We start from the raw sequence: 12,634 nt of genomic DNA, 5'->3' as shown, positions 1-12,634 counted from the left end.
CCTGATTTTATTTGTGCTAGACTGTGAATCAAACCTTTTTATTGACATTTTATCTCAACAGTCTCCATTATTCATGCCCAAAGCCTCTACAATGGGAAATGTTTTGCTCAGAATCTCCAGTCTCTTCTGCATCCATCCCCCAAAGAGACTCCAAATCAAACTGAAATAAAATCTGTATCCGAGTGCGCTCAGGCAGGTAAACCTCGACATATCCACTTGTCTCCACCTTCTCCATCGTGTTACAAAACATCCCAGCACTACTCAGGACACTAAAACATTGCTTTTGGTTATTTGGCCTGGATAAAGCCAGTGCCAAAACTAGTTCAGTGGGCCCTTTGCTGCTGTTCTTCAGCTGCACCTTTGTTGTACTTCATGGTTGCTCGCACTTGCATCTCGCGAACTGTGAACACTTTTCTGATAGGACTTTGCTCTGATGTTTTCTGCTAAATGACTAAATCTAAATGCTGAGTTTGCGAGCTGCACCTCTGGGGACCGGCCGCCAGAGGGCCCCGTGTCCCTGCAGGCACCAGTTTGTGTCTGCTGTGCTGTCTGTGCAGTCAATTCATCTCGGCACCTCCTGGGTGGCTGCTTAATTGTGTTTTCCCTCAAAGTGGAAAATCCTTATTAATAAATCTCCATGATGGACATATGGCTAAGAGGACAGCATTAAAAAGTACCAGGCTATTAATGAAGCTGTGTTGGAAAAGCCATGTGCTCTTTGACCTGCAGAAGTCTAACAGGAGGACGGGGTGGTCCCAGTGATGGTGATGGACATAATATAAAACTATTTACCACTAAAATGTAAGTGATTAGAAGTATGAATATGTATGTATAAAGTTGGTTGCAAATTGTTGTTGTTTTAAAATGTAAAAAAGGGTAAACTAAGACTTTTTTCCTTTTTTTTTTGAATCAACATGACATTTAATGCACAAGCAGCAAGTACAAATGCTCCTTCATCAGAAACTTAGGTTTATTTTTAATCATTTACCATTGGGGATGGAATCTTTTGACGACTGGCCACTTTATTAGGTACACCTGTGCAATCCAATACAGCTGCTCTGCCGTGAATTCTACTTTTACAATGTTATAATTTCCCAGTTATTAAGTTGAAACTGTCAGAGAGGTGATAATTCTACGCTCTGTTGATTATCGAGGTTGAAGTGGGTGGAGAAGTTGTGCTGGAGTGCATCATATTAAGAGATGGTTCTAATGTTTAGCCCCCCCTCCTCCCCCCCCCCCTCCTCCCCCCCACCCCCCCCCCCCCCCCCCCCCCCCCCGTTTAAAGTACATGAGGTTACTTCTGATGATGAGCTTTATAATTAAGTTTGCAAACCCCCTACAAGCAATTACGGAAGGTCCACCTCAAAAATGCACTTAAGTGCAGTTCTTGAGGTAATTGTGCAGTCTCTCCACAACATGCATTCGCTTTCTCTACTGGACGTGTGCCGGGACACCGCCCGCTCCGTTATCTTCCGACATTAATATTCTATGCCTCTGTGTTATCGCCAGAAAACCACATCTGAGGAACTTCAATCCTCTGAATAAATCCCTCCGCGCAAGTAATATCCAAACATTACGCCACCCTCCCGTAAGCTCTGTCTCTCTTTCTCTCCCTCCCTCTTGGACTGACGGTGTTGCTCTGCCCAGTCAGATTTTGTGCATCTGCTGGGACTGATGGGAGGACGTCGGTACTGCAACACACTGCGATGCAGAGAGCGGAGCTAAGGATGCAATGGTTGCATGAGTTGCGTGCCTGAAGCCCACAGCAGCAGCAGCAGCAGCAGCCTCCAGTGCGGACAGAGTGCAGGGAGGTGGTGTTGGAATTCATGCGCACACCTCTGGACGCTGCTACAGAGCAGGGCCGAGGTGGCTCTGCAGCGCCGCAGCTTTTCAGAGGGATACCGTCTTGATACGTGACTCCGAGTCCAAAGCTGCCCTGGCTTGGGATCTGAGTGAGGGGAGGGAGGGTGGAGGGGGAACTAGCGCGGCACCCCGCCCGTCTCGCATCATTTAGACTGCAGGGATAACGACCTAAACCGTGATATCCCCGCGCAGTCACCGCTGAGCAGGTGTTGGTGGCGGCGCTGTCATCACCAGTTTTCCACCATCCTGCAGCTCTGCGCCAAAGGTAAGCTCTGCTACACCGTCAGGGACGGAGGTACCGTGTAGGTGTTTATGGCTTTCAGCAAAGATGATGAACACGAAGATGATGATAATGGTGATCAAAGACCCTGAATCTGTCACTAAACTACTGCTGCGGCGGTGTTTTGCGTATCGCGTATTCTGTTGTAGTTGGCTGCTGAAGGGGAGAATTGATCGATTGTTGTTATGTCCATGCATGCGTCTTGTGAAAGAGATGCATGAAAAGAAAATGACGTAGGGAATTCCCACAGTAATCCAATAGCGAGCGATGACACCTGCACATTCCGCCAGTGCGGTCCCTATATGGCCTGTTCAGTCATGTGCGCAAAGCGGCCGTGCGCGGCCTCGGCTGCGCACAGATTGATTTGAAATGATTAAACTCGGAGACAAACTGTTATGTAACGTGTTTTTGCTGACTTGATTTTTTTTTTCCCCTCTTTGCCATGAGCGGGGGTTACCTTCACGTCTCTTTAGCTGCTGAGATGCTCAAGACAGTGGGCTGCGCGTACTGCGCTCACAATAAAGTCATTTTGTGGTTAGAAATGAGATCCAGTGATCTAATCCAATCAGCAGAAAATCAGCAGTGCTTTGCTGAATTTTCCTTTTGAGTTCTTCCACGGCATAAATTACTTACACTCCCCCCCCCCCCCCCCCCCCCACAGTGATCTGCTTTCAAAGTGGGGGCTTAGCTTTAACTGCAAACAGGCACAATTTTCTCCAAACATGATATATTAAGCGAATCTGTTATCTGAGATGAAGTGGAACAAGCAAAAAAAAACAAAAAAAACAATTTAGCTTTATTTCTGTACTGCAGATCCCATTTTCTCACTTGACAGAATTGGAGGAGGGGGACACCCTGGGAATGTTTGGTTCTGATGGCTCTGCACCTTTTAGGGATATTGTCAGCTGCAGATGACTCTGATAAGCCATGAGTAAAACACACATGCAGCTTCAGATGTGTGGATGAAGAATTAGAAGATGAAGAAGGTATCGCAGGCCATAATTTCATGCTTCACCCTAAAGTTTAGACAGGCCATAAGAAAACCTGACCACGAATGTAAAAATGCGATATCTCTTTACAGTATGTACTTACTGCTGCACACGTGTTCAGCCCTTTTAAGGAAAACTGCACCAATCTTTTGCTGTGTGTGTCGTGCTTCAGTGTCTGTGCTCAAGTGGTCAAAGTGGAAGATTAAAGCAGTGTGACGGGTCACTATGGTGAAGATCAGCCGTGCTCTGTTTGAACCAAGCTTGACTTTACAAGAGGACGATAATGTTTAATGCATGTGACATGCTGGTGTGGAGTGAACGTGTCGCAACTGTGTTCACACCTCTTCAGAACATGTTAAAGGTCCTATAGATGAGTACAGCCCCCAGATGTATTCATACATGTCAATCAGACCTCTTGTTGGGGATGTGAGGGTGGGTGCAATCACTTTTTCTGTAAGCTGTCAGCTTAAAACATTCTAATTAAGACATAGAGGTTTGCAATTGTTGTGATGTTTGGTGGCATGAAGAGCCTGTGTTACCAGTTTAACAATGCGTCCGGTGTGTTCAGGTGTCCTGCTAAACCACAGCAGTGAGACACAGCCCCTGAAACTAGCAGCTAAATGCAATTCAGCCATGATCCTAGAGCCACAGTATCTAACTTTTTTGACGATGTTTCATAAGAAAGATGACTGATTGATCACTTTTGGATCTTCATATTTACTGTTATTCCATCATTTGTCTGCCTGCAGCGCTGGGCAGAGAGCGGTGACATGTAGTAAAAGGTAGCAGAGCAGGGAGAGAGAGTGCTAGGAGGAGCAGAGGGGAGAGAATTGAGTCTCATAGTGCTTTTCTTAAAGTTGCATATTATAAACATGGTTCAAACCATATTAAATGTGTGTGTACAGAGAAGAGGTTTTAAAATCATTCCTAATTCAACATTTGACTTTAGATTGAAATGACTGTGTCCATATGAACCTGGGGTGGGTATTAGTACTCTGTACATATACTGATTACCAGCTGCATCTGTTGCACCAAAGATTGAAAAGCTCAGCACTGACATCAGGTGCAGTAGATGCCTGGTCTGGTCTTGTTTGTGAACAAAACATGTCATCATTTTAATAACCATATACAGTAGACAGTGTGGTGTTAGCACTGAACCACTTCAAACAGTACAAAGCTCTTAATTCACCGTATGTGTTCTTTTCTTTTCTTTTCTTTTCTGTGACACAGCTCACACTCCGTGGCTGTAATGGTTGTGTTGTGACGATCACAGAGTGTGATGTGGTTCAGGCTCTTTCATCGTCAAGGCCTCGTTGGGAAAATGAGCCGGGAAGCATTTGATAGAAATGGATTTAGCTGATGAATCACAAGTTAAAATGGGAAATGGACGTGGACTTGTGTCGCCCAGCAGTGATGTCACCAGCCACCTTGGTTCTTGGTGTACAGGCCATCATAAATCCAGCCCAGTGTAGCGTCAGTGTATTCTGCATAGTCATAGATTGAATCATTTTTGCATCATTTGATAAACATTTTCCTTAAGTTCTGCATGACCTAATTTGGGATTTTTGGAGATGCGGGGTTTTCTCTTGATTTTCAGATATACTTATGTGGTGTTAAATGGCTCAACAGGTTCTTCATTTTATTTATTTTTTTTTAAATGAGCAGTTAACATGCATCGTTCAGATCCATCTGTATATTTTATGTACAATAGTCTTAGATTCATGCATATCCCTCCATTTCCATTTATAGAAGGTCAGCTTTTCTAAACTTGGACACAGTGATCCAGATCAGACTCGCAGTGTAAAAAAAAGCCGTTTTCGAGTGGCTGTGGCCTGTCGTGGAGGGATATCACCCAAGAAGTGACTCATCCCAAACATATACTCCGAGGGGGATGTTACAGAAATACACTGTGCAGGACAGAGCTGCACTTTTCCTTGGAAGTGGGAGCATGTTGGCACCAGCGCTGTAGTCAGTGTTCTACCACGCTGGGTATATCTGCATTCTCCAGTGTGGCCTCACTGCAGTGAGTTGTATTCGCTTAGTCTTCATTCAAGGTTTCGCTTCTGGCCTTGTTGTGTGGCACCTAATTTGTTTTAATGTGTAAAGCTTCTTTGTGCTTGTTGTGTGTCGTGTTTTTAAGTGTGTGTGCCACTGAGGCACAATGAGACCTCTGTGTCACTGTGTGTGTGTGTGTGTGTGTGTGTGTGTGTGTGCCAGCTTCCCAAGGTGCCCGTTCTGTCAGGCTGTAAAGTGCTGCAGTCACCTCCACAGGGGCACAGAGGGGTCTCTCTGCTGACATACACGCCTCCACACACACAGACACACACACACACACACACACACACACTCACACAGGCACGCACACAGAAAAAGGAATCCCTGTACTGACATCACAGAGTTTACAGCTCCCAACATATAATCACTTGGTAAAAAACACTGGAGCTAAAATAAAATATTTTAAACACTTTCATAAATTAGACTAAAACACTTTCATTAGTGTTTTAGTCTATAAAGTATTAGACATTAATGAAATATTTTCATTAATACCCTCAAACCCAAGGTGATGTAGACAAATTTATAAAGCTTAGTTCCCGAACAATTGGGACCCTGTGTAATATGTAAAGAGAAATGCTTTGATAAATCATTATGAAGCTCATTTAGAACCTGAGGCCAGCAACAGGTTTCAGAGAAGTTGGGACAGGGACGTGTTTATAACAGTGTTGCATCGCCTCTTCTTTTAAAAACAAACGTGTTAAATATTCAAGAACTGATGAGACAGTTGCTTTGATTACGAAAGCAACTTTTTTTCCTGTCCTTGTTTGATATAATTTCAGCTGCTAAACACTTTGGGCCCCGTTTGTTGACTCTTTCAGCTGATAATGCTGTTTTCAGTGGGTGACAGGTCTGGACTGCAGGCAGGAGAGTTTAGTACTGGGGCTCTTTTACTACTGAGCTATGCTTTTGTAATATGAATGCATCAGAATTTGCTGTGGCATTTGGTTTGTGTTGCTTAAATAAGTAAGATCTCCCCTGAAAAAAAAAAACAGTGTTTCTCCATGGATGCCTTTACAGATGTTACCCATGCTGTGTTTTTATGGTGACAAACGTGATTCCCCAGGCACTTTATTCTCAAAGTGATGAACCACACTTCATCCTTATGTCCGGAAGACTCAGCCTTTCTGAGATGCTTGTTTTGTTGTGAGATGTTCCACATTTACATTTGCGTGTTTTATCCAAAAGCTTTTATCATTGCTTGGTGTTTTCTGTGCAGTGCTGGGACCACCAGACGTCGTTCGTTGGCAGACCACAGCTGATGGTAGACCTGAATGGAGTTTTTTTTTTTTTTTTAAGCATTAAACATTTTATGTAGTATTGTGTTTGTATTAGTTACATCCAAAAACGTGTTCAATTGGTTTGCAAACGATTGCATCCTCTTTTAATTTAAATTTGACACAGTCTCCTAACTTTTCTTGAAATGGGGTTTGTGCCTTTTTTGTATCGTAAAGCCTAAAAGCAAACCAGTTTACTTTCAGCTGGTGTGTGTGTTGGTGTGTGTGTGTGTGTGTATATGTGTGTGTTCACACAGTATTGACAGACCAGTAACCAGACTTTTGCAACACACTTGTTTGAAGGATCAGTCATCAAGACTGTTCTGTTTTCTGTTGATCATCTTGAGATCAGTAAGTCAGTGAAACACAAAAAGACAAGAGTCACAAGTTCAAGTTCAAGTGTTTGATCGTGTGTGTGTGTGTGTGTGTGCAGAGGATGGCTGTGCAGGCGCCTGTGATCGTGACGAGTCAGCACGACTTGAGTTGGTGTGTAAGCTGAGGTGGACGATGGTGTCACATGGGGGATGCTACACAAGAAGCGTTTTCCAGCTCTGTACTCATTGTTTTGTACTTCTCAGAGACATTGACATCCTCTCTGTCATGCCGTTCTGGAAAAGGTCCGTGAAAAATGCTTTTTGACAAGTTAGAAGAACACACCAGTCCTGCACATTCTGCTGTGCTCCCTCAGATCTTCTGCTGCAGATGTGGTTCTTTTTAGAATTCACTGCACAGCGGAAGAGAGTATAAAGTATGTGAGCGCTCACATTACGAGCTTTGCAAGATGAGTGTCAAATTCAACCTCATCCAAAAGAACGGCTAGAATTAGAATGACAGCTTCATTTTTGGGGGTAGTCACATAACACCTTGTTTATCTCCTTATATTTTCAGGTCAAAGCTGTGCAGAGCAGGCAAGTTGGGAATATAATGGGAGTGTTTCCCGAACAACAAGCACAGGAACGAGTCCAGATTGTTCAGTCACCTCTCCTTAAGGTCATGCTTTTGTGTGCGGTGTTTGTACAGTAGCTGCAGCTAAAAGACTTCTTATCCACTCTGCTTGGAGTGGGATGGGCACATCCACCGCGTGTCCCACTCCCACATCAGGGTTAGACAATGCCTGGCAAACGCGCAGGGAGGCTTGGACCATGGGAACACTTACATAACAGCTCAGCAGTTAGTTACATATATTTTTGTTTCTTATTCAACTAAGCTTCTGCCTGTTATTGGAAACAGTCGCTCCCTGCTGTTACTATAGTTTTATCCGGCCATGTGCACACGTGAGCAGGATTTACGTATTCCTGCTTCTGCGATGGAGGTTTTATTCTGTCGTAAATCCCTGTATGCAGCGCGTGTGTGTCTGTGTGAGATGGAGCTGCCCTCCGGTAATCTCGTCGAGTTAGGAGCGTCCAGGCTTTCCTCATGTCAAATGCCGCAGATCTTATTTCAGTATCGGGCCCAGGTTTTAGAAAAACAGAGCCAGCACAAAGGTCAGCTCGTCACGTCTGCTCAGTTAGTATAAAATGGAAAGTGAATTGATTCGGAAGCTCAAGAGCTCAGTCAACGGCATATGAATTGCTTTTTAAACTGTTGTTGTAGCATGTGGATTTCCACAGTCACACAGAAGGAAGAGAATGCAGAGGTGATTATTAAAAATGAAAGATGAAACGGACTGGAGGAGAAATCCACAACAGCAGCTGCTTGTGCTTTCACCTACTGTGAAATCTGTATGTCAGCCTCAATTTTGTCCTTTTTCATTTTGATAGATGGCACAGAGGAAGCTGGTAGCGGGTGTAGGTTTGTCTAAGTTTATTAGACAAGAGGAACAAAGATGATTATCAACTTTCACAATAAAAGAGGGATTTTAAAACTGACATGAAGCTTCATACGGTGGAATGGAGGGAAAAAACCGGAGGCAAAGATATTTTGTGAGGTGAAAGCTTTAGAGTTTATTTAAGTACAAAAATACAAGTACTCCACTAAGACAAAATATCATTTAAACACTATTAACTTGAATGTAGTCAAGAAATGTACTTGTTTAGTCCATATTTGTTTGACAGAGCTTAAATTCGAAAAATATGGTAAAGAAAACTGTGAAATAAATATAATGAAGACGTGAAGTGGAGCAGAATAAAAGGACGTACTCCACTAAAATACCTTTAATGCACCTGGCCACAGTGAATTTTTTTTTTTTTATCAATTCAGCTTTTACAAAATATAAACATGGTTCAAAAAGTTGGGGCTCCTGAGTTTAGAATCCAGACTTTTATTTATTTTTTTGCATTAAAGACAAGTGAAAATTCCCAACTCACACCCCACACTGAGGCGAGCAGGGGAGGCAGTGGTTCCAAAGCATCGCTGAACAGCTCAGCTTTTGAGAGGTATACGCACTTAAAATGCCAAAGATATCAGGGCTTAGCTCAGACTACAGCCCACATCATTTTCCAGTGACTGCACCAGGCACATATTAGCTGAATATTACCCAACCTTTCTCTTTTGGATTAAAAAAAAAAAAAAAAAAAAAAAAAAACTGCTTTAAAACCTTTCTAAAAACCCGTTGGCTATAATCGGAAGTCACATGTCATCCTTCCTTTAAAACCCAAATGGCTGTGGGTGACACCGTGACTCCCCAGACAGTTCTTAAACTGGCATTTGCTGATTGAAGAGCTTCCTGGGAGGCAGGTCCAGCTGCCTGTCCCCTGCTGCCTAGTTTAACTGAAGCAGCCTGCACTGACAGAAACCACTGACGCCCAGTTACGGGGGTGTGTGAGTGTGTGTAAAGGGGTTTTTGAAACGATGTAGACATTGCCTTGGTTATCATTAAATCAATTTCATTGTCAATGTCAATATCTATCTTCCATCCATAAGGGCAACTCTGTATTACCCTCAGGAGTGTGTCACAGAACTAAACAGCACATTTTGTCAGGTGGGCTAATAAAATGTATTTAGAATGAGATATTAAAGAAACTGTGCCGCACTAAACTTCCTCCTTCATTGTTGTCAGAAAGAAAGAATAGAGAGAAAGAAATGCTTGTGAAGGCTTCTTTGTAATAGAGCCAAGGTCTTTGACATCCTTTACCCCACTGTTGTCTTAATATTCGTTCAAGTCATTTTTTTTTTTTTTTATTGCAACTCATGGTTTTTTAAATTGTGTCAGAGCAATTATGTAGCTCACTGAACTCTCTCTTTGTCTCCCTACTCTCCCTGTCTTCAGGTTCCTATCATGGATTAGGTGGCAGAAATGGTCTTTATTGTTGGATAGCTTCATCTCTGAAAGAACAAAAGGGCAAATAATGGGGGGGTGGGGGGGGAGTGGGGAGGGACCATGTAGAAAAAAATCATCATCACATTAAAGTTTCCAAATGTGTCCACCAGTGACAACTTCTTCAAACGTACAACTATGAGGATTTAAGTTGAGTAAGCAATAATAAATCAGCAAAATGCATCATCACATTGACAACCAGTCCAATCAATAAGAAGCTTCTACTCAGCCTCTTCTCGAGCTTTCTCATCGCCTGTTTCCACTTCCCATAGTCGCCTCTTCACCAGACACGCAAGATGCGTCCTTCACTTGCCACAGCAGTCCTGCCTCCCAGGACCCGTTCCCACAATCCACCCAACTTGGCTGTAGGGGGCCGTGAACACCTGTCAGCTCCACGAAGGCGCAGCCCCAACCTCAGGCACACACTCAGCCCAGAGAACCTGCGGACCCTGGCGGAGAGGGGCGGGGCCGCCGTTGATGTCGCCTCTGTTGTCAGCAGTCCTATTGGGCTTCCACGGGCTAACAGCGACACAGACCTGGTGACCTCCCAGAGTCGGTCCTCGCTAACTGCGTCCACTCTGGAATACACACTGAACCGTGGCCAGAACCTCGTCATATCCTGGGATATCAAGGAGGAAGTGGATGCTACAGACTGGATTGGGCTGTACCACATTGGTGAGATGATGGTTCTTTTTACATATGTATTAGAGCAGCTTGGCAGGTCATAGTCAAATCTTAAGTCTGAGTCAAGTCTTAAATACATGACTTACTGTAGGTTCAAGTCGGGGGACGACTGTAGGTCAGCTATGTCAAAGTGTCTCTGGGCAAGACACTGAACCCCTAACAGCCCGGTAGAAACTGGGGAGGGTTGCGACAGGAAGGGCATCAGGCGTAAAAACTTCAACATGCCAAATCAACATGCGGACAATGATCCGCTGTGGCGACCCTGAACTCACGGGCTAAAGCCGAAAGGACAAACACAAAAAAACAAAAACTGTAGGGTCAAGTCAAGTCACATACCTTTAGAAGTCTAGATAAAATACTTCAGATTTGAATACCAGGTGTTGAAAACACGTTCCAAAATAATATACCTTTTTCTTTGCCAGGCTGCGTTTTTCTCAAAAGACTTTTTTTTGCTGAACTGTTTCAGAAACTTGCAGCCACTCAGAACCAGAGCTGACTTGACCCTAGTTGTCCTTAAAGCTTTTCAGCTGATCCTGGTGTTTTTATTATTGGAAGCTGAGAATAGCCAGGTCTTTTGCTGGAGCTTCCAAGTCCAAGTCAATACTGAAACAGGAGCTATTGAGACTTTACACACAACCGGAGGCTGAGTCAACATGTAACAGCTCTGGCTCGGTGTACGATAACACACACACCATCACAAACCAGGCGCATCTCAGGGGCAAGCGGGGTGGTCTTTACTGGATGCTACCCAGAGACAGAAATTCACACTCCCCATCATAAAAAAAATAATACAGGCGCAACTTTATTCCACTGGCACATGTATTTTTTTGTAAGAATCAATAGATTATATGCAGTTTTACTCATAGTAGAGAGTTGATGTTCCATTAGCTTTGATAACTCTAATCAATCTTGCCTTCATTTCCTTTCGTGGATTTTGAAACAAATATAAATATAGTAAATAATTATCCCGTGAAAATTTACCAGCATCACAGTGCGTCTAATTTTGTAATTCCCTAAAGAAAAACTGTGCCGCACGTAAGTGTTTTTCCTTTGTCTCCCGTGAATTAAATTATTTTGAGATTACTCATGTCTGAACTTGTTTTTCTAAATCTGCATTAGAAGAATTATAGAACAACATCTAGGATCACTTTAGGAGAAATTACCCCGTGGAGCTGGAGAAGCAGAAGCAGCGAGGCAGATCTTAAATATGCAGAGTTCTAAGGTTTGTCCTGGATGTTTTTTTTTGTAACGATACAAAGAAAGAGAGCGAAGTTGGAGGTTTACAGTACTTGACTGCTTTCGATTGATAAAGCACTTAAGAGTTGCTGGCCTGTCCACTGAGATCCACTGGGGATTCAGTGTCTCGCCCCAAGAACACTTTAATAAAACATGCCAGGAATCGAACCACCATCTCTTGCACTTAATAGAAAACCCTGTCTATCTGATCCACAGGCGCTTCCTCTTTGGGCTTTTAATTAATAAATATCTAAAATGAAATGAAGAAAAAAATATTCCATATGCATGTATTTCTGTCCACTCCACAGAGACATGCTTTGTCCCCATAAGGGAGAATCAGACAGTGTGAACCAGCTCCTCACTGATTGGTCCAGTCTGAGAGTAGTGATGATTGTGTTTGTGTCTCTGTGTTTCCTCTTCTGCCTTGTGGTTGTATAGTGGAAACACCTGACAAACATCTGAGTCAGATTCAAACGTGAGTCCAGGAGGCAGATCTGTGGTTTGTTCATCACCTCAGACTTGTTTTAGTCAGATTCAAGTGGAATAAATACAAATACTCATTGGAATAGTCTGTCATGACTTAACGACTTATATTCAGTAAATAAATAATTACTGTAATACTTTTTAGTTTTAAGTAAAACACCTGTGTGAACCTTGAGGAATCTTAAAGACATGTGTCTGAAACTATTAAATAACTATTCAGCCACTCTCTCTTTTAAACTTATATTTCTAACCTTGTGTTTTTCTGTTCAAAAAACATAAAACCTCTCTGTCTTGCTTTTATCACAGACACATTCATGCCCATGATGTTTAACCCGTGATGTTTAAATATCATAAGTCATAAACTGACATCATCAGGGTTATTGTAATGTTTTCAGAGTGCAGTCCATACTGGTGCGTTTGACTTAAATTAATAATGATAACAAAAGCTTAACTAAACGCCTAAAGTTTGCGTAAAGTGCTTATTTTAAAGGTGCAGTGTGTAAGATTTAAGAGA

At 42.9% G+C, this 12,634-nt stretch overlaps 1 protein-coding gene across 3 annotated transcripts in view; it reads left to right on the top strand.

Annotated features, from left to right (window-relative positions):
• Nucleotides 1-1,469: 1,469 nt before the first annotated feature.
• The window catches only part of hecw2a (HECT, C2 and WW domain containing E3 ubiquitin protein ligase 2a), a 35,910-nt gene continuing 24,745 nt past the window's right edge, over nucleotides 1,470-12,634 (top strand). Inside the window, exons 1-2 of one of the 3 annotated variants that reach the window (XM_067514848.1) lie at nucleotides 1,470-2,128; nucleotides 9,990-10,392. In XM_067514848.1, the coding sequence (XP_067370949.1) occupies nucleotides 10,014-10,392 (379 nt within the window). In that variant the 5' untranslated portion in view covers nucleotides 1,470-2,128; nucleotides 9,990-10,013. Of the gene's footprint in view, nucleotides 2,129-9,757; nucleotides 10,393-12,634 lie in introns of those variants that run through there. The other 2 variants (XM_067514847.1, XM_067514849.1) reach the window with 2 other exon arrangements.

Source organism: Channa argus, chromosome 9, assembly GCF_033026475.1.
Source record: "Channa argus isolate prfri chromosome 9, Channa argus male v1.0, whole genome shotgun sequence".
Classification (NCBI taxonomy): domain Eukaryota; kingdom Metazoa; phylum Chordata; class Actinopteri; order Anabantiformes; family Channidae; genus Channa; species Channa argus.
Note: the sequence above shows the minus strand (reverse complement) of the source record. Positions and strands in the feature narration are given on the sequence as shown.